This window comes from Rhinolophus hipposideros, assembly GCF_964194185.1.
Source record: "Rhinolophus hipposideros genome assembly, chromosome: 11".
In the NCBI taxonomy this organism is placed as follows: Eukaryota; Metazoa; Chordata; class Mammalia; order Chiroptera; family Rhinolophidae; genus Rhinolophus; species Rhinolophus hipposideros.
The window spans coordinates 50,491,506-50,510,452 of NC_138057.1; the positions used below are offsets into that span (position 1 = coordinate 50,491,506).

Here is an 18,947-nt window from a genome sequence, read left to right on the forward strand (position 1 = left end):
TGTCTGTCCCCCTCTGTTGGGTTTCTTTTTTTCACTCATGCTCATCCTTCAACACTTTAACATAAAGCCAGCCATTGTTTACTTTCCTATGACAATTTTTTTAAAGTATTCCTAAATTTATAAATTCCATGTCACAAACCATTATAACGTGTATAGTAGTTTATGTGTCTTTATTTAAATATCATTCCTAATTTTGCCTTTCTATTTCTGCAGTATATCATTCTTGTCATAGCGAAGAAAAGTGTCCCCCTTGTACTTTCCTGACTCAGAAATGGTGCATGGGCAAACATGAGGTAAGTTTTCTCTCTTGTGTTCATTGTTCCAGCCAGAGATTTATGATTGGATTACTTTGAGTTGTTAGTCTCATTGTTTCTCAGAGTTAATATTCCAAGAAGCAGGGGTTTGCTATTGACACTTTTTTCTCTTTTTTAAATTAAGTATAATTTACATAAAATAAAATTTACCCCCTTTGGTGTACAGGTCTGTGAGTTTTGACAAAAGCATTCATTCAGTCATGTAACCACCACCACAAAGATGCAGAACGTTCATTTGCACCAAAAAAAAATTCCTTTATGTCCCTCTGTAGTTATTCTCCCCCCACCTCCAGGCTCTGGCAACCAATCATCTGTTGTCTGTCCCAGTAGTTTTGCCTTTCCAGAATGTCACATAAATGGAGTCTTACAGTAGGTAACATTTTCTGTCTATCCTCCTATCATTTTCAATCTGGTTACGATAAGTAAAATTCAGCCAGTTGGCCTTGAGAACATGGGCTGTTTTCTGAGACAACTTCTAGGTTAACCAACTAACTAGGTTAGCACGGGGAAAGGTTGCTAGCCTGGGGAAAGGTGTTACAGTGGGAGCATCCAGGAGTGGAGGTGTGCTCTCCACCAGCAGCCGCTGTGCCTTCTTTCTACACCCTGCGCAGCTTCCCGTGCTGACTGCGGGGCCCAAAGGCCCTCCTCCAGGTCACCGAGTGTCAGGTTGGTGCAAAAGTAGTTGCGGTTTTTGCAATTATTTTTAACCTTTTAAACCGCAATTACTTTTGCACCAACCTATACCTCTTCATTGCCACTACCATGAAGGACATTCCCCCTTTCTTAGCCTCTAAGCTCTTATTTGGCACTGTTCACTATAGACCCTTTGAAACAGTTTTAGTTTTTGAAATGCATGTTCATTGTAGACAATTAAGAAAATGCAGTTCTGCTACCCAGAGGGAAATACTCTTAACATTCTGGTGTGTAGACAGCCAGTCATGTGTGATACATACTTTCCCTTACTCTGTTAAGATTATACTGTTCTGTAACCTGCTCTTTTTACTTCATAACATGTTGGCCAACATTTCCTTCTTTTTTTTTTCCAACATTTCTTAAAACTCTTGATATTTATGACAACATTCTTTCAGTATTCTTATCTTGATGCGCATACTTTTCTCCACTTATTTCCTGTGAGTGGTTCTCAAGTGGTAGTCCTTAGTATTTATTATTCTTTTGCAAATCTCACTTCCTCTGAGAGTAACCACTCTAAGACATCCTTATATCATCTTTGTGTTACTCAGTCTTCATTCAACAAATATGTATTGTGTGCCTACTGTGTGCTAGGCAAAGGCGAGGTTCCGGTGATCAGAAGTGAACAAGACAGTTGCGGCCCCTGTCCTGTAGAGTCTAAGTACAAAGTACTGAAGGGGACAGAGGGGACTTTTACCCAGGGAAGACGTTTCTAGAGGAAATAACATCCTAAAGGATAATGAGAAGTTAGTCAAGTCATGTAGAGAGGGGACAACACAGGGCTTAGCCTGGGCAATATTATCCCCAGCGCCCTGGTAGTAGAATAGGTAAGTGTTTAATGATTAGGAACTACAATCTCCCAAAAGACGGATTCCAAAGCGTTAGAAGCATGTGTATCCTAGACTTCGGAGGCCTCTTCAAAAGCAAAAGTTATGTGTCACTAGAGTCGAAGTATATTCCTCAGTTTGAGGGTTCTTGAAAGGATTTGAGTGATTAAATAAGAGTCACCTTTGATTCCACAGAAATAAAATTCCAACATCTTTTTCCTGGAGTGAGAAATCCTAAAGGAGGCAATTTCTCAAGAAAAAAGGAGTTGAGGGTTCCATGGCCTACTGCCTCTTAATTTTTTTTTAAATGACAGAGCTGCCTAAAGCTGTGGAGACCATGAGTTGGGAGACCATGAGGAGAGTTGAGTGTGTAATTTCATAAAACAGCCCTGCCAGCAGTCTTGAAACCGTGGGCCACCAGTGCCCCAACTCTCAGGGTTTGTCTGTCAACTCAGTACCCTAGCTGTTTGCAAAGGAGGGAAAAGATCGTCTGATCCTCCCAATTGGTCATAACATTTTCAAATACTCCCTAGTTACGTGGTTTCACATACTTGTTACCCACCTTGGAAAATTTAGGTCCCAGGTCACACGTGGCTGCTACCTCAAGTCCTTTAGGATCCTAACAAGCATTGTTAAATAAGGATCAGAGTTGCTTTCTTTTCAAACTAACCTTTCAGGCTTTGAAAGTCAGCCTAATTTCTTTTTTCCAGATAAAAAGTACTTAAAAAAAAAATTCTCTTTGTGAAAGTTCAGGAATGTTTAGATAGGAAGTTAAAACTCACCCCATATCCCACCCAGAAATGAGAATCTGTCTGCTCTGTCTCTCCTAGCTACGAAGCAACATCCCGTGTCACCTGGTTGATATCTCTTGCGGATTAGCCTGCAGTGCAGCGCTGCCATGCGGGGTGCATAAGTGCCAGAGACTGTGTCACAAAGGAGAGTGTCTTGTGGATGAGGCCTGCAAGCAGCCCTGCATCACCCCCAGGGCTGACTGTGGCCACCCGTGTATGGCGCCCTGCCACCTCAGTTCACCCTGCCCTGTGACTGCTTGCAAAGCCAAGGTGCGTGTCCCTAGCTCTGGATGGGGCATTGACTCCGGTTCTAAGGCTGCTAATGAGTCCTGGGCATGCATGCTAGTCAGCAGTCATTGATTCCGAGGGACTGCAAGTTAACAAGAGAAAGGCTGACAAGGAATAAATCATAGAGGCTTCTGTCTGCCCAGCTTGAGATGCCCTTTTAAATATATAAGGGTCTGTTTTGTGCAAGATGTGCTGGGTGCTAGGGCTACCCCAATGAACAAGAGACTCATGGTCCCTTCCATTAGATGTGACAAATAACTCATTAACTACTCAGATAATTAATTCTGACTGCGGTAAGCATCATGAAGGAGTAGTTACACCCTTATAGAGGGAGCTAGGAGAGGATGTGAGAGAGGCACTAATGTGGTCTGAGGAATTAAGCAAGGCCGCCCTGAGGAGGTGCAAGCAGTGGGATGAGGTGGAGTTGGGTAGGCCTTGGCTGGTCCTGGGTCAAATGTCTACTTCTGATTCAGTGGTAAAAACTCCTTTCTAGGCCTGTCCCTTTAGACCAGATTAAGGACAGGAGTAGTTCCCAGGAAAAGGCACTGTAGACTGGACATTCCCCTCCTAGCTTGTCATCTACCATATTGTCAGTTTGCACATGTGGTTAGCTTCCTCCATCCTGGAGTGGAGCCATCACTTTATTCTCTGCCATGGTTTGACTTGAGAGAGACTTTAAAAGTGAAACCTGCTCACTCACATGGTTTCCATGTGCTAAAAGTTGCTCCATGTTAATCTTATTTCAGATTGAGCTGCAATGTGAATGTGGACGAAGAAAAGAGATCATGGTTTGCTCTGAAGCATCCAGTACTTATCAAAGGTTAACGCTACTTAATGTTAATAATTGGTGGTCATAGATGTACATGTATTTATTGTAGGATCCTTGCAACTTTCGTAAAATCTGGAAAGTTTTAAAAATTTTCTTGAATTTAGTTTTAGTGGTTCAAAGAAAAGTACTACTGCTTTATGTACCTTTCCTCCCCAAACTTTAATTTGTAAAATAACCTTTTTGTTTCCCCTCCTCCTTCTTCCTCTGTCTCTCCCTTTTGCCCCTGTTACACCATGAGATCAGAAGGGAAGATGTCCTGAAGTTGCGTGAATTGCTTTCATGTCCCACCACTCGTGGTGGCACAGCCAGGACCTAGTCCTGTGCTCCTCCCCTGAAGTGGGGGTTTCTGACTGCTCTGTGCAGTGTCTTTGCAGCCTCCTGAAATCTTAGGATCCGTGTGTTCACACAGGAATCTGAGTACAGAGGTGGAGGTGTTAAGGATGGATGTTGTGTATATCTCTGATTAGATACAGAGATGTGCCATGGAAACAGGACTTTCAGAGTATGCAGACATCAGAGTGGATATGTGCCAGGCATTGGCCTGGGTGTTCAAAGGGTTCTTGAGAAATATATTACCTCTGCTTCCTGGGAGCTAGCTGCTTAGAATCTAATTGAGAAGATAGGACATGAGCATGTGAGCAGTTTATAATAGGTGCACTTCCGAGGCTGCACAAATCGGTAGATTTGCCTTGAAAGAAGTCTTACGTGCCTGGTATGAGGAGGTTCTTGTGAAACTTCAATGCCTTTTCTTCCTTTTCTTTTTTATACTTCAGAATAGCTGCCATTTCCATGGCCTCTAAAGTAACAGACATGCAGCTTGGAGATTCAGTGGAGATCAGCAAGTTGATCACTAAGAAAGAAATTAATCAAGTCAGGTAATTTTTTATTTTTTTTATTTTTTTGAATTTTTATTAGAGTTTATTTGAGCCAAAGCTGATGACAATTATGAGGAAGCAAGATCTCAAATGCTCCACAGATAATTTTTAGAATATCTTCTCCTATTAGACTTAATTTCCAAAGGGTAGGAACCATTCATTTATCTCAATCCCCCACAGTAAAGCTTTGCATACACAGTAGATGTTCAACAGACATTTGATGTTAAGAGCCACACCCAGTCCAATCCAGTGAATCCTACTCAGGGTATAGCTAAGATCAGAGGAGACTTTTCCAGGCCTCATTCTGACCAGTAGCCAGAGGAAACACAGACCTACATGTGTCCAGCCCAACACACAGGAGAACAGAGAACCAGAGTGGTGGCAATGTCACAGGGGAGGTGGGGCTGTCAGAGGGGCAATGGGAGCATTTCGGGGGCTGAGCAGGCAGGGGACACTCAGAGGCCCTTCTGAGGACTCCTAGAGTCCCATAAATGAGAGGCCTGCCCACCTATCCTTGAAAGGGACCTCATCTAGCCATCCTTTGGCCAGTCTACTCTGTTTCCAGGTTGACTATCTAAGAACTTAGTGCTGTATAGGAACTGTAAAACCTGTGCCCTGACTTTTTTTTTTCATTTGCTTCTACAGGCTGGATTGTGATGAGGAGTGTTCAGCCTTGGAAAGAAAGAAGTAAGTAGTGTCAACTGCTGTTTGTCTACTTGACCTTGAGCTCTGAACCTAGTGTGAGGGAGCAACTCTTTAAGCATTCACTCAGCAGCTGCTCTGAGTCTTTTGCTGCTATTGGAGAGCAAGAGAAATTTGATCATCAACAACTGAAGTGTCAGGATAAACCACTCAATGCGATTTCAGTGTATTTCCGAAACATGAGCTTGTGTGGTTTAGGGCATGGTGTAAACATTACATGACACAGCATACTTATTATTGTGTGACTGCCAGACTTCCTGATTCCAATGGAGATAAGAGGCTTAAACATTTTTTTAACGGATTTTTATGTTGAAGTGTAACATACATATAGAAGATCAGAAGTACACAGAGTGAGTCATTACAAAGTCAGCGCAGTGTTAATAAGCATCACCCAGGTCAAGAAATGGAAAATTACCAGAACCCTCTCTTGTGCTCCACAAAGATAGAACTTCTATCCTGACTTCTTACACCTTAGGGTAGTTTTGTCTGTTTTTGAATTTCATGTAAATGATGAAATCGTATAGTTCGTATTATTTTTATCTTGCTTCTTTCATTACATTTGTGGCATTCATTCCTGTTGTTGCATGTAGCAATACTTGGTTCATTGTCATTCCCACATGATATTTTATTATATTAATATGTCATAGTCTATTTCTCTTTTCTACCATTAATAGATAATGTGTGTTGTCAGTATTGGGCTATTACAAAATAATCCTCTATAAGAACATTCTCAACTCGCTTTGCTGTATATATGTATTAATTTCTGTTGGATATCGGAGTAGATTTGCTGATGAAGACGGTATGCATATGTTGAGCTTTAGTCAGTTTTGCCAAACTGTGTCCAAAATGGTAGTACCAGATTACACTCCCACCAGCAAGGTCATAGTTCTCATTGCTCTACGTTTTTGTCAGCACTTGGAATTGTCAGTCTTTTAAATTTTAATCCAGTCTCGTGGATGTATAGCCAGATGTCAGTAGGCTTTTAACTTATATTTACCTGATGACCAGGAAGGTTGAGCACCTTTACATATGTTTATTGGCCATTTGAATACCCTCTTTTGTGAGGTGCCTTTTCAGGTCTTTTACTTATTTTTAAATTGTGTTGTCTGTCTTTTTCATATTGATTAGTAGAAGGTCTTTATGTATTTTGGATATGAATTCTTTATTGGTTTTATATATTGTATTTTCTCGCACTCCGTACCTTCACTTTTCACTCTTTTGATGGTGTCTTTTGATAAATAGAAGTTTCTAATTTTAAGGTAGTGCAGTATATCAGTCTTATCTTTAGTGAATAATGCTTTTTTACCTTTCACATTTAGATCTACAGTTGACCTGGACTGATTTTTTTTTTTTTTGAGTGTGATATAAGGAGGGATCATGATTCAAATTTTTTCCATATGAATATTCATTTGACTAGTATATTTATCAAGATGTCTTCCATCTTAGAATGATGATGTAATGACTCTCACTATATAGAGATTCTTTCTTAAAAACCCACTGACCTAAGAAAAGAGATAAATGCAAATTTAAAAAAGGAAACTCCATCTGAAGTTGCAAATATACTTCATTGCAGAAATGAAAAACTGGCAGGCCAGATTTTCCTACAGATATGTTTTATTGGTATTTAAATTTGAATTTGTGGCTGACTAATCAAGACATCAAAAGATCTCCCGTCTAGAAATTCCCTTGAAAACTTGAAAATTAAGCTTCTCTTGAAAAATTGGAAAACCGAGCAACAATAAACCAGATTGTTATGAGCATTAAGCTTGAGAGAGACCCATCTCAGTGTAAGTGAAAATTGTACTAAGTGCTAAGCTGAATTATCTATCTTTAAAAATAAAAACCAAAAGATATAAGTGGGTATTGGTGAGATGCCCTAAGACTCACACTGTCAGTCAAACCACAAGTAGGCAGTTGTGGAGGCCACTTATACCGTGGTGATCTGGGGTGTGAGGTCCATACTATTTAACCCAGTAATCTCACACGTGGGAACATTTTCCAGAGAAATAATCTTAAAAGCTTTTTGCTCAGAGATGTTAATTGTGTCACTTATAATACTGAGAAACTAGGCAACTGTTAAGGAAACCTAAATGGGGAATGTTTAAATTGTGAAATATACGTAATTAGAGGATTATGCAGCTATTAAAACAGTATGTGTGAAAAACAAATAGTAATACGAGAAATGCTAATCATATAATGATATAGGGGAGAAAAAGATGCAAAGTTTTATATACACTGATTGCAACTGCTAAAAATTATAGGGGGAAAAAACTGAAAGGAAATATATTAAAATGCAGTGTTTTATATTTTTAATGGAATTCTTTATTTTCCAGACTTTCATGTGATATTAATTTCAATATTTATATGTCTACTTTATGTACCTGATGTTTAGGTGAAACCTCAGAAAATGTCATCCCCTATGGACCATTCTCAGTGCTCTCAATCCCCCATCTTTAACTTCACCAAAAAATCCCAGTCCCCTGTGTTAGCTTGTGGCTTGACCGTATGCACTGTCTTCTTTATTTTCTTCTATGAAGACAATACCGTATCTTGTTCCAAGGTGGTGTTATTCTTTCCTTAATAATTGAGTTTACTGAAATGAGATCATTAATGTGTAAAGAACTTGGGACATGGTGAGTACTCTATGTTATTATAAGATAGTTTTCCTTCCCTTCCTTTCTTTCTATTTACATACTTCTTTCTTTCAGGCGGTTAGCAGAGGCATTTTGTATCAGCGATGATTCTGATCCTTTCAATGTACGTTCTTCAGTGTCAAAATTCAGTGACAATTTGAAAGAAGATGCCAGGTATGTAACTTGTTAACCTACTTCCTTAATTGTGGCTTACGAGAGTGTTTGGTTTTTTAAGTAACCAATATGTACTCCTCTGTGATTGAGCCAGTTAAAGTTTATATATCCATTACAAGAGATTGTGTGATGTTTAATAAAAATCCTTCTGTTGGCCTCTCAAAACTGTCCCCTTTAAGAATTGAATTTGGGTGTGTGTGGATCCCATACGGTAGTAGTTTGGGCCTCCCGAGGACTGGACTAACCTAAATTGAAGGATCTCTGGCCGAATTCCATCTTTGGCCTTGCTTGGGTATTAACAGCTCTTATTTTCCACTTGTCTCCTGGCCCTCCAATGGCTATTTCTCCTTCTATCCTCTCCTTTCTCAAACTTGTTTTTTCTTTTTCTCTTCCTTTGTTCAATCACAGTCAACATTCTGTTATCTGACAATTCCTGACCTTTGTAGTTTTTCTGCCCACATTGTCCATTGTCTGCACTTTATAGGCAGAGAGAGTGGGCAGGAGGGATACTCAAAGGCCAGAACAGATGAAATTAACTGTGGTGATTTCTCATTTCAGGAAGGACTTAAAGTTTGTCAGTGACGTTGAGAAAGAAATGGAAGCCCTTGTGGAAGCTGTGAATAAGGTTGGAGTCAAAATATCCAACAAGGCCAGCTTGATAAAAAAATCAAGTCCCAGAAACACTGTTGGTGTAGAGCAGTTGTAGAAAAAAGTCTCACCTTCCTTTTGAGGATTCTTATCTTCCCAGCTATGATAACATTCATAGAATCCCTGTCCTGGTTCAGGAAAAATATCTGCAATCAAATTACATGTAAATAAAAATTCTAGCTCAGTGCCTAAGGATGGGTGAAGAAACTCTGGACAAGGTGGTTCAATAGTGATAGTTGAATGACTATGGGATTCTTAGGGAGATATGCTGGGCCCTCAGATCTCTGAAGGGCTGCTGTATAATAGGACATACTGGTTCTTTATTACCCCAAAAGCAAGGAAAGAAACTCTAAGGTAAAGATAAAAAGTTGAATGACTAGAGCTGAAGAGTAATGGGTTAGGCTCCCTCAGGAGACTCGGGAGAGTCAGGCCTCTGATTTGGAGGCAGCCAGGAATGTTGGGGAGGTAGCTTTAAGCAAAAAAAGTCTGTTAGTCAGAAGTAGCCTGCCCCATAATGGCTCCCTCTTCATTCACTGGGGCCTCGGAGTGAGGATGAAATGGCTGCTTTAGCTCCATATCTAAAGAACCATTTCCTTCCCACCATCTTTCTTGTCCTCTCCCTTTCTCTTCTATTCCCACTTCCCAGCAGGATACTAACACAAAGGAGGAAATGGAATCATTGTTCTCTCCTAATTAGGACACCTGAGCAAATGTATTTCTCTGCATGTGTGTCTATCTGCACACATGATTTTTAGTGTACAACATACTTTTATAGGAAGTGAGATTTTCTTGTTTTATAAGTCATCAATTTATTTAGTCATTTCTTGGGAATATCCCTCCCCAGTTATAGGCCCCCTCAGGAGGAAATATTACACTGTGAGTCTCAGTTTACTACCCTTTGTCCGTAACCCTGGCCAGCTCCTTCTGTGTGGTCACAGAGTGGATGCAGTGCATCAGCCCTCATGCTCCCAAACCACTCGGCTTGCGTGGCAGGCAGTGATGCGCTGTACACTGTGGGCCCCTAAAACTTAGCCACCTCTGTATTGACCAGGGTCTCCTGCTGTGGGGGAAGGCCTTTGTAAGCATATTCTGTATTCAAGGTCATTTTTATCAATCAGCCTCTTTTCCCTCAATACAGGGAAAGAATAGCAAGAAGAGCCACTTCTTCCCTCCCATGAACAGAGACCACCGCCGGATCATCCACGACCTTGCCCAAGTGTATGGCCTGGAGAGCTTGAGCTATGACAGTGAACCGAAGCGCAACGTCGTGGTCACTGCAGTCAGGTGGGCTCATCTTGTCACCGCAGGAAGAACTGCTCAATGGGGCAAACTGGGTCTGGGGAGCAGGGTCTGTCAATATTTGCTTTCCTTACTTCTCCTGGAACAGTAGTTCAAAAATCTGCTTCTGGGGCAGCCATTCTGAGATGATCCAAAGGTCCGAACCAGAGAGGAAAGCCCATGCCTCAGTCCACAGCACAGACACACCTAAAGAATACAAGCCTCGTGTCTGCCCAGATCCCCGTCAGTGACTAGAGGCAGCTTTTCTCAGGCAAAGGGAAGAGCCCCTGAGGGCCTGGGCTGGGTGCCTACCCAGCACATCAGTCCCTTCTTCCCTTCTGTCCTGCCATGATGGAAACAAAGAATGCTAGACTGTGACACAAGGCATCCCCTGTAAACAGTGTTTGCCATCAGAGGAAACTGAGGCAGTCATATGAAACCAAGAGGGGACAGGGAGGATCTAGGATCACTGTCAGAACCTGAGGGAGTAGCAAGAACTGCCCAGGGAAGAAAACTCAAGTGAGATGAGGAGAAGCAGATAACAGGCCCCGCAGAGGGGGGTGGAAGGGACAAGGGTTAAATGAAGGTGACAGTGCCTGAGCAGAAACAGGTCATATCAGCAAGTGCTCAGTAACTTCATAGTGCCAAAATCACAGACTGGGTTTCTAGCGGTCTGCCCGTCTCCACAAACATTTCTCACTTTTCAGTACTTTGTGTTCTGACTTTTATCAGAGGGAAGTCCGTTTGTCCTCCTACCACGCTGACAAGTATACTTGAAAAGGAAATGCAGTCACGGCCTCCACCACCAATTCCTCATCACAGGCATCAGGCAGACAAGTAAGGATTCTTCAGCTACTTTCCAAAGGGCCTTGTCTGTTCAGAGAAGCCAGTAGGGCTGAACTGGCCTTGAGCCTGGCCGTGGGGTACCATGTTCAAGTATGTAAGGTTTGACTGGATGTCAAACACATTTGTCATGCCACAGGGGTCCAAATTTACTGTTTGTAATGCCCACTTTCCCTCCAGGGGCAGCAGTCATGGACCTAATTTCCTTTGCTTAGATGGGGACACTGGGAAGTGGATTCAGCCAGTCGTACCAGATGATTCAGGAACAACATGCAGTTCACAAAGCTTACTCTTAATGAAAATGAGATAGGTGGGGGTAGGGTGGTAGTAAAGAGGGGGACTTCCATGTTCTGCTCTACTTCCATGTGGTGAGTCATTTTTACAACAAAAACATATCTCCATGATTTAAAGACAAAAGAAAACCACATTGGCAAGCTGCGGCAAGTCTGCCAGGTGTTTTCCCAAACAAGAGCTGGGAAGGAGCACCATCTCTGCCTCCCCACCCCCTCGCCAGGAGGGGAGCCAGCTGCCCTACTGTGAGAGGCAACATGGCTAAAAGTTGCTCAGAAACCCAAAGGATTTCCTACTCCTGTTCTGGCCTTCCACACACAAGCCCTGGCAGTACCCTCTACACAAGACCTCTGGGAGGGTGGGTAGGGCAGTTTACAAGGTCACCAATAGGGTCATAGCAGTCAGTGTTCCGCTGGGAGTGGCTAGGGCAGCTAGGTGTTGCCCATTGGGCACAGCCGCGGCAGGAGCATCTGGAGCCATGTAGAGACCCAGTTCAGCTCCAGCCACCCCTAAGAAGCAGGCGACATGGATTCTAATCAGCACAAATTACCTGTCTGCATGGGCAGTGGTTTTGGAAACAGGTGGGGTATTCCACATGTTATTCCACAGCCATGTCCAGTACCCCCTAGATATAACCATGTGGAGTCATTGACCTGTTTATGCCATGCTGGGTGTTTTTTTCCTTTGCTTGCTTTATTTTATTTTTTTATTATTAGTTTCAGGTGTACAAAACAACATAATGATTAGACATTTACACACTTCACAAGGTGATGACCCCAACAAGTCTACTACCCCTCTGACACTGTACACAGCTATTACAATACCACTAATTATATTTCCTGTGCTGTATTTCACATCCTGTAACTATGTGTATTTTTTAATTATAGTTTATATTTAGTATTATTATTTTATATTAGTTTCAGGTGTACAGCACAGTAGTTAGGCATTTATATAATTTATGAATTGATCTGCTCATAAGGGTAATACCCATCTGACACCACACATAGTTTTTATAGCATCATTGACTATGTTCTCCATATTGTATTTCACCATCCCCATGACTATTTTGGGACTACCAATTTTGCTTGCTTTATTTTTGTATAAAATTATATTGTAGAAAATTTTTAGAGAGAATAGTATAATGTAGTGAACTCCTCTGTGCCCATCACCAAATTTCAACAGATCTCAGCTCATGTAGACCCCACTATCTTATCAAAGTTTCACAAATGGATCAGCTGATCCTTAACTTCCTGAAGACCATCTGTTTCCTGCAAAAAGAAAAGATGGATCATTCTTTGTTTGCTTTTCAGGAATCCTGGGAGCAGTAATTTACAGAAAATAACCAAGGAGCCGGTAATTGACTACTTTGATGTCCAGGACTGAGAAGCTCAAGATGCACTTAGAGGAAAGAATGACTAGGTGGGGTGGAGACTCATTTGCCAGCAGATAAATCATGCTTGTTCCCAACTGCCTGGTGGAACATACTGTCTTTTACCGATGCATCCAAAGCATGAATGTGTCAGAAATCCCCTGTCTTCTAATCCGTCTGTATGAAGTGTCTCGGTACAGCCAGATCTTGACTGCATGGACACTAGGGATTCGGTCATGTGTTTGCAGATGCTCCTCACACCTTTGCTGTGATTGCTCGGAGGGTTAGGGGAACATTGGGCTTGATTTGAACAAACCAGAATTTAGCCTGAAAAGAGCTTAATAGTGCTTATTATGCCTCAGTTGTCCCCATTACCCATCCTCCTGAAAATGCCTGCAACATCAGGTGCATCTTGCTCTTTTAATCCAGACTGAGCACTATCTTTGGAAAGATACAAGCGAACTTCTCAGTCCAAAATACCAAATGTTGACTTGCTACCCCATATCCTGAATCACGTGTTGTGTTAAACCCAACTATCTTATCTGAGTATTTTGTCAAGAACTCTCATAGGTCTATCTAGCTGACCTTATTTAGTGGTTCTCAGTACCATTAGTTCTAGACCTAGCAGAGGGATCTTGTGTCTTTACAGTACTCCATTTTCTGGAGTCCAAGGGGCGCCTCATACCACATCGCTGAGCCTGCCTGGTGACAGTCACTTTAGTTATCCACCGTGATGGCAGAGGACATAGAGAAAACTCCTCCTGCTAGATTTACACTGTAGCCTCAGTGTATGACCAGTGTAGCCCCAATGCCTTGTCTTTGGTTGAGAAAGAGTCTCAAGTAGACTTACCTTTCCTGTGTTGCTTTCTCCCAGGCCTGCAGCAGCCCTATTGGCTCTCCCTGTCTCTGAGCGCTGGACTGTTTGAATATTCAAAAAAGTATATGGAAAGCCCAGGGCTTATCCTAGAAGCCCACTGGAGGCATTCTTCAGGCTCCTGTAAGGCAGGTACATCAACAGTGACATTAGTTTGGCTCTCTGTATTGGTACTCCTCCAGCACAGAGACCAGACTTCCAACAACTTCCTTTTCCTCTAGAACAAGTCACAAGCCCCAGAGCAACAGAAGGAGATTTGAGAAATGACATCACAAAACCAGCACTTAATTTTCACAGAAAGAGCAGGGCCATTCTTTGGTCCTAACCCAGACAATCTGTCTTGAAAGGCATCAGGTACAGCAGTGGGAACAGGTGACTGGAGGGAAGAGATGAAGAACCACAAAACCACCTTATCTGGGCCCATTTACCACAGAGTCAATGGCCCCACACCCAATAGGAAGCCCACAAGCATCTGTGACATTTTTTGAGCAGTGAGTTTAGTGGGTGAATTGTACATTGAGAGCTTGAGAGCGTCTTAATCAGCAGGAGGCAGGAGATCTGATTTCAGATTCCAGCTCTGCCACATAACAACTTGCTGCTTGGTGGAATGGAGGCATCACCTACCTCACCAGGGTTGTTGTGATGATTAAATGAGATAACACACGTAGAGGTGCCTGATCTATCCTAGGTTTATAAATATTATAAAATTGCTAAAAGTTTATAAAAATTATACTTGATATCTAGAAAATCTGTAAGCATCTTCTTTTTCCATAATACTAGCTAATTAAAAGGTTAGCATGCTAAGCAGGCCTCTTCAGGGGAATGTTAGTGTGCCCACCTTATGCTGGAGCTGTGGGGGGCAGGTGTGGCCTGCTCTTTACTTAGTAATCCAGTGGGGGACCCATACTTGAATATATATAATGGAATTGGGTAGTCTGGCACAAATAGGTCATGAGTCTGTTATTAAAAGCTGAAGAGGCATATGAGGAGTTTTTCGTGTGGAGATAGGACTGGGTTAGCTTGTGCTTGGGGGAAGGACTCTTGGAAGGGAAAGGGAAACAGGAGGAAGCATTTGAGCTGAGTCTAGAGATGGCAGACTGCCACTGGGAGGAGGGGCATGCCAAGTGAAGGTGAAGGGCATGAGACAAGTGGGGGTGTGGTTCGTAGTGGGTTTGAGGAAGGGATCGTTGTCCAGCGTGGGCAGACAGCTGGACGGACAGGTGATGAAGCTGGAGAAGTAGACAGGTCAACTTACGGAGAGCCCTGGGGAGCCACTGACGGGTCCTAAGCAGACAGTGGCTTGGCTGGATTTACAATCTAGAGCGGGAATCAGCACATGTTTTCTGTAAAGGGCCAGACAGTAAATGTTTCAGGCTGTGTGAGCCTAAGAGTTTCTGTTGCAGCCACTCAGCTCCGCCATTATAGTGTGAAAACAGCAACAGACAATACACAAGTGAGAGAGCTGGATTCTGTTCTAATTATATTATAGACACTGGAATCAGAATTTCATGTAATTTTCACATGTCACCAAATAATATTTTTATTTTGTCCAACTATTTGAAAATGTGAAAACCATTCTTAGCTCGTGGGTTGCACAAAAACACCAGCAGGCTGAATGTGGACATGGATCTTAGTTTGCCCAGGGATTCGAGGACTACCTTGGAGGTATGAGGCCCAGCTAAGAGCTGCAAGAGTAATCCAAGTGAGGATGAGGTGGTGGGAGTTGGTGCTGCAAAGAGGGAAGAGATTCAGGAAGTCCAGGACATAGGATAGGATGCCAAGGGTCAGCAGAGAGTTAGCCGCCTCAAATCACCAAAGGGACCCCAGGCCCTCGGCCAAAGGAAGCTGCTTCTCATGGGTCGGTGAATTCTCCAATGAGCAGTGGCCCTGAACAAGACTGCATGAATGTGGGCTAAAGAGAAAGATACCCCTGTCCTTCCACCCCATACATGGAGGGAGCCTGTGGGCACCAGGACCCCACACTTTCTCCTTGAGAATTAGGTGTATCTTCCCTCCCCTCCCAGCTCCACAGTCTTCAGCAGGCATTTCTTTATGGGGCCAGAGCTTTCTAGAGACCAAGTTCTTATCTCTGGAATTCCCTCTGGCAGAGCTGGCTCCTCTAAAGAGTGCTGCCAGCCTGGCGTGCAGTGGGGGTTGTGCAGGACTGCAGATGAAAGCAGGCCATCTGATCGCAGGGTCTGTGTGAAGCAGCTCTGGGTCGTGTCCTGGACAGGTCCTTCGTCAGAGAAGGGGGTGCAGTCCCAAACAGTGAGGCCTGACATTTAGGTTTGGGGAGTCTTTTCCGCATGGTTCCAGCCTTCTTGCTTCATGCCGGAAAGCCTGGAGACCTTGTTCTCTAAGGAGAACCTGCTGCCATGCCAACTCTGCCAACATTGGGGAGGGAGTGCCAGGCCAGAGCTCCTTCACCTTCTCAGACCTGCTTTCCTCAGCAGTTCCTTCACATGCCCTGCCACACTCATCAGGCAAGTTCTGCCTCCCAAATGCCCACATGGCCTCAGCACAAATGTCCCATACCATCTCCCATGGACTTTTATTTTTTTCCTGTGGCCCTTTAGAGCTCACAATTCCCCAGGGTGTCCTCTAAGCCCTTCCAACCCCAGTCTACAAAGGCCCAGCCAGAAGAAACAAGGCTTTATGAGGTCCCACTAAGTGTGTGCCAAGCCAGGACTGGAATCCAGGCCTTGGGTTTCCCAATCTAGGGCTTCCTCAGCCAGGACAAGGTGCACTGTCTTCCCCAGACAATCCCTGGGCTTCCTTCCCAGTGGCACAGGCTGCCCTCACCCCAGGCTTCGTGCTGCACAGCCTCCTCGGACCTGGGTGCAGAGAACCCAGCTGAACTGCTAGGATGCCCGATTGGCTGCCGCAGCTCACTGTGACCCTGAGCAGCAGCAGCTCACACAGCTCATCCAGAAGTCCCTGGAACTGTGTAGCCCAGGAGGTCAGGACAAGCGGGAGGAAAGTTTATACAATGTACCAGTGCAGAGAATACCAGCAACCCCCAAAGACTGGAGGTTTTCTTCCAATGGCCACGAGGAGGCAGTATGTATCCTCAAGTCAAGTTTGGGGATGGGGTGGGGGCAGTGTTCATACTTTGCCTCAGGAAAGCTCTTTATTTAAAACTTTAGAAGATTTTATAACCAATATCTTTTAAATGTATCACCCTTTAATTTCTTGTTTTAAAATACTGTTTCCCTCTCCTTTTTGAGATACACAGTATAAGCACAGGGGGTAAAAACATAAGCCATGCAGATATCTGAAGGAACAACATCCCAGGCAGAAGGAACAGCCATGGCAAAGGCGCCTTGAAGGGACAGCAAAGCCATCAGGCTATGGGGGACTGAATAAGGGAGAGTAGGGGGCTTTGAGACCATTGGAAGGCTTAGGGCAGAGGAGTCAATAATAAACTCTAGCTCATTTTCTGAAAGGATCACTCCAGCTACTGTGTTGAAACTAGACTGTAGGGCTGAGTTAGAGCAAGGGGAGAGGGCTGGGAGCCCAGTCCGAAAACCACTGCCATGATCTGAGAGACGACGGTGATTCAAATGTGGGGTGGTGAGACGTGGCTGGATTCTAGATACATTTTGCAGATAACACTTAGAGGATTTGCTGACAGCTGTGATGTGGGGTGTGAGAGAGATTGGAGTTAGGGATGACTTCAGAGTTTTTGGCCTGAGAAATGGGGAGATGAAATTGCCATTTACTGAGAGATAGGAAAGTGTGTGGGAAGAGCAGGCTTGGGGGATGAAAATCTGTCCAGTAGGCAGTTGTACATGGGGGCTGGAAATCTAATTTGGGGAGCTGTTGGCATATAATGGTATTTAAAAGCTGGTGAGATCATGTTGTGATGGGGACGGGGGTGAAAGAAGTCTGAGGACTGTGCCCTGGGCATCATCATCTGGAAGGCAGGGAGCTGAGGACAGGGCAGGAGTCAAGAGATTTCTAGAATCAGCGCTGGGGACTGAAGCTGCAGAGAAGTCCTGTAGGGGGAGGGTCTCTGGGGTTTTCCTAGGAGAGTGTGGGCTTCTCTTACTTGTCCTGCCCCATCTGAGTCTCACGAGGCCCAAGGGCACAAATCAGTTAAGGCCCCAGGGTATTCAGGCTCCAGGGCCCGGGGAGATCGCAGCTCTTGGCTGCCTCCTTCCCTTTAGCCATCTCTTAAACGTGGGTGCCCCACAGGGCTCCATCATCTTCCCTGAGCCACCATCTCCATCTGCAAGCCTTCAAATGCCACCCTGGGCTTAAGAGCTCTATCTCTAGCCCAGGCCCATGTCTTTCCTGAATATCCCACAAGCCCCTCTGATTCAGCATGTCTGACCTCCAACTGTCCCCTGGTGTATCCACCACCTGTCCAGTCTCCCCAGCCCTAGCACCGAGACTCCCTTAGGAGTTCATCTTCTCTCTAATGTCCCTTCACTTGGGGCCAGCAGCCAGGACACAGGTAGGGTAATGTGAGCATGGAGAGGGCAGGAGCACATTCTTGCTGGCACTAGCAGGGCTGTTTTCAGGGCCTGTTGTGACTCCGTCTTAGGAATCCTCAGCCTGCATGGGTGTGGTTGGGTCCTTGGAGGACTCAAGGGCTCAACCCTAGATTTATTGGCCTCATCTGTATGCCTGGGTATACCTGGCTATGAGCAGTGTTGTCTCTCAGCCTCTGAGACAGCCTCTGAGCCCCCAGGCCCCACTCACCCAGGACCTCTCACCCTTGGCTTCTGATCTCTGGCAAACTCCACCTGCGCTTGCTCCATCACCGTGGAAGGCTGATGGCAAAACCTGAAGTACCTCACTGCTCTGAGCTGTTTTATCCCCACTTTACAGATGAGGAAACTGAGGCCCAAGAGGTTCAATATCCTACCAAAGCTTGATAGGGGGCACTTGAGTGGAGGGTTTGTTCATTTGTGGGGTTTGTTTTTTGAGTGTTTTATTGTTATTTAGCTATTACCAGTATGTAATATATACGTTCACAGAATATATTTCACAATTTAAAAACCAAACAAAACTAGGCGAGGTCATTACTGGTAACGACTGAATCCCTACTCTACCCCTTACTGAGTCAATCTTCCCAGGCCTGTTTCCTTGGATGTAAGGTGGGTGTGATGATGTGAAGACCACGAGAGGGTGTAAATAACAACAGCAACAAACACATTCCCTTCATGCCCGGCATCCAGCATTTCATCATCCAGCAGCCCTTTGAGGTGGGAGCTATTGTCCTGTCTTACCTGAGGTCATACAGCCAGTGTGTGGCAGAGCTGGTGTTTGGATCCAGGCAGGCTAGCCTCCACCTGTACTCTTAGTGCCATCGTGTGGTCCCTGCAGCGCACAGGGTGATGGATCATGCCTGTTCCCACTCAAGTCAGCACAGAGCAGGTGCAGAGCCAAAGTCAGGTTACAGGCTCTGAGCAGCCACAGCCTGCTGCCACTGAAGGTGCCAGCACTGCGATGGCTATTCCCACCTCTTCCAGGGCTACAGGACCCTATCTGAGGGAGGAATGCCTGTGGGTGC

The 18,947-nt window shown here is 44.3% G+C and overlaps 1 protein-coding gene across 4 annotated transcripts in view; it reads left to right on the forward strand.

The window, feature by feature from the left end:
• NFX1 (nuclear transcription factor, X-box binding 1) overlaps window positions 1–14,981 on the forward strand; it is a 56,166-nt gene extending 41,185 nt beyond the window's left edge. For 2 of the 4 annotated variants that reach the window (XM_081066933.1, XM_081066935.1), the window contains exons 15-25: window positions 214–293; window positions 2,662–2,892; window positions 3,657–3,730; window positions 4,513–4,614; window positions 5,260–5,301; window positions 8,025–8,123; window positions 8,682–8,748; window positions 9,910–10,055; window positions 10,782–10,886; window positions 12,494–12,602; window positions 13,427–14,168. In XM_081066933.1, the coding sequence (XP_080923059.1) occupies window positions 214–293; window positions 2,662–2,892; window positions 3,657–3,730; window positions 4,513–4,614; window positions 5,260–5,301; window positions 8,025–8,123; window positions 8,682–8,748; window positions 9,910–10,055; window positions 10,782–10,886; window positions 12,494–12,566 (1,019 nt within the window). In that variant the 3' untranslated portion in view covers window positions 12,567–12,602; window positions 13,427–14,168. Of the gene's footprint in view, window positions 1–213; window positions 294–2,661; window positions 2,893–3,656; window positions 3,731–4,512; window positions 4,615–5,259; window positions 5,302–8,024; window positions 8,124–8,681; window positions 8,749–9,909; window positions 10,056–10,781; window positions 10,887–12,493 lie in introns of all 4 variants that reach the window. The other 2 variants (XM_081066934.1, XM_081066932.1) reach the window with 2 other exon arrangements.
• The last annotated feature ends 3,966 nt before the right edge of the window (window positions 14,982–18,947 follow it).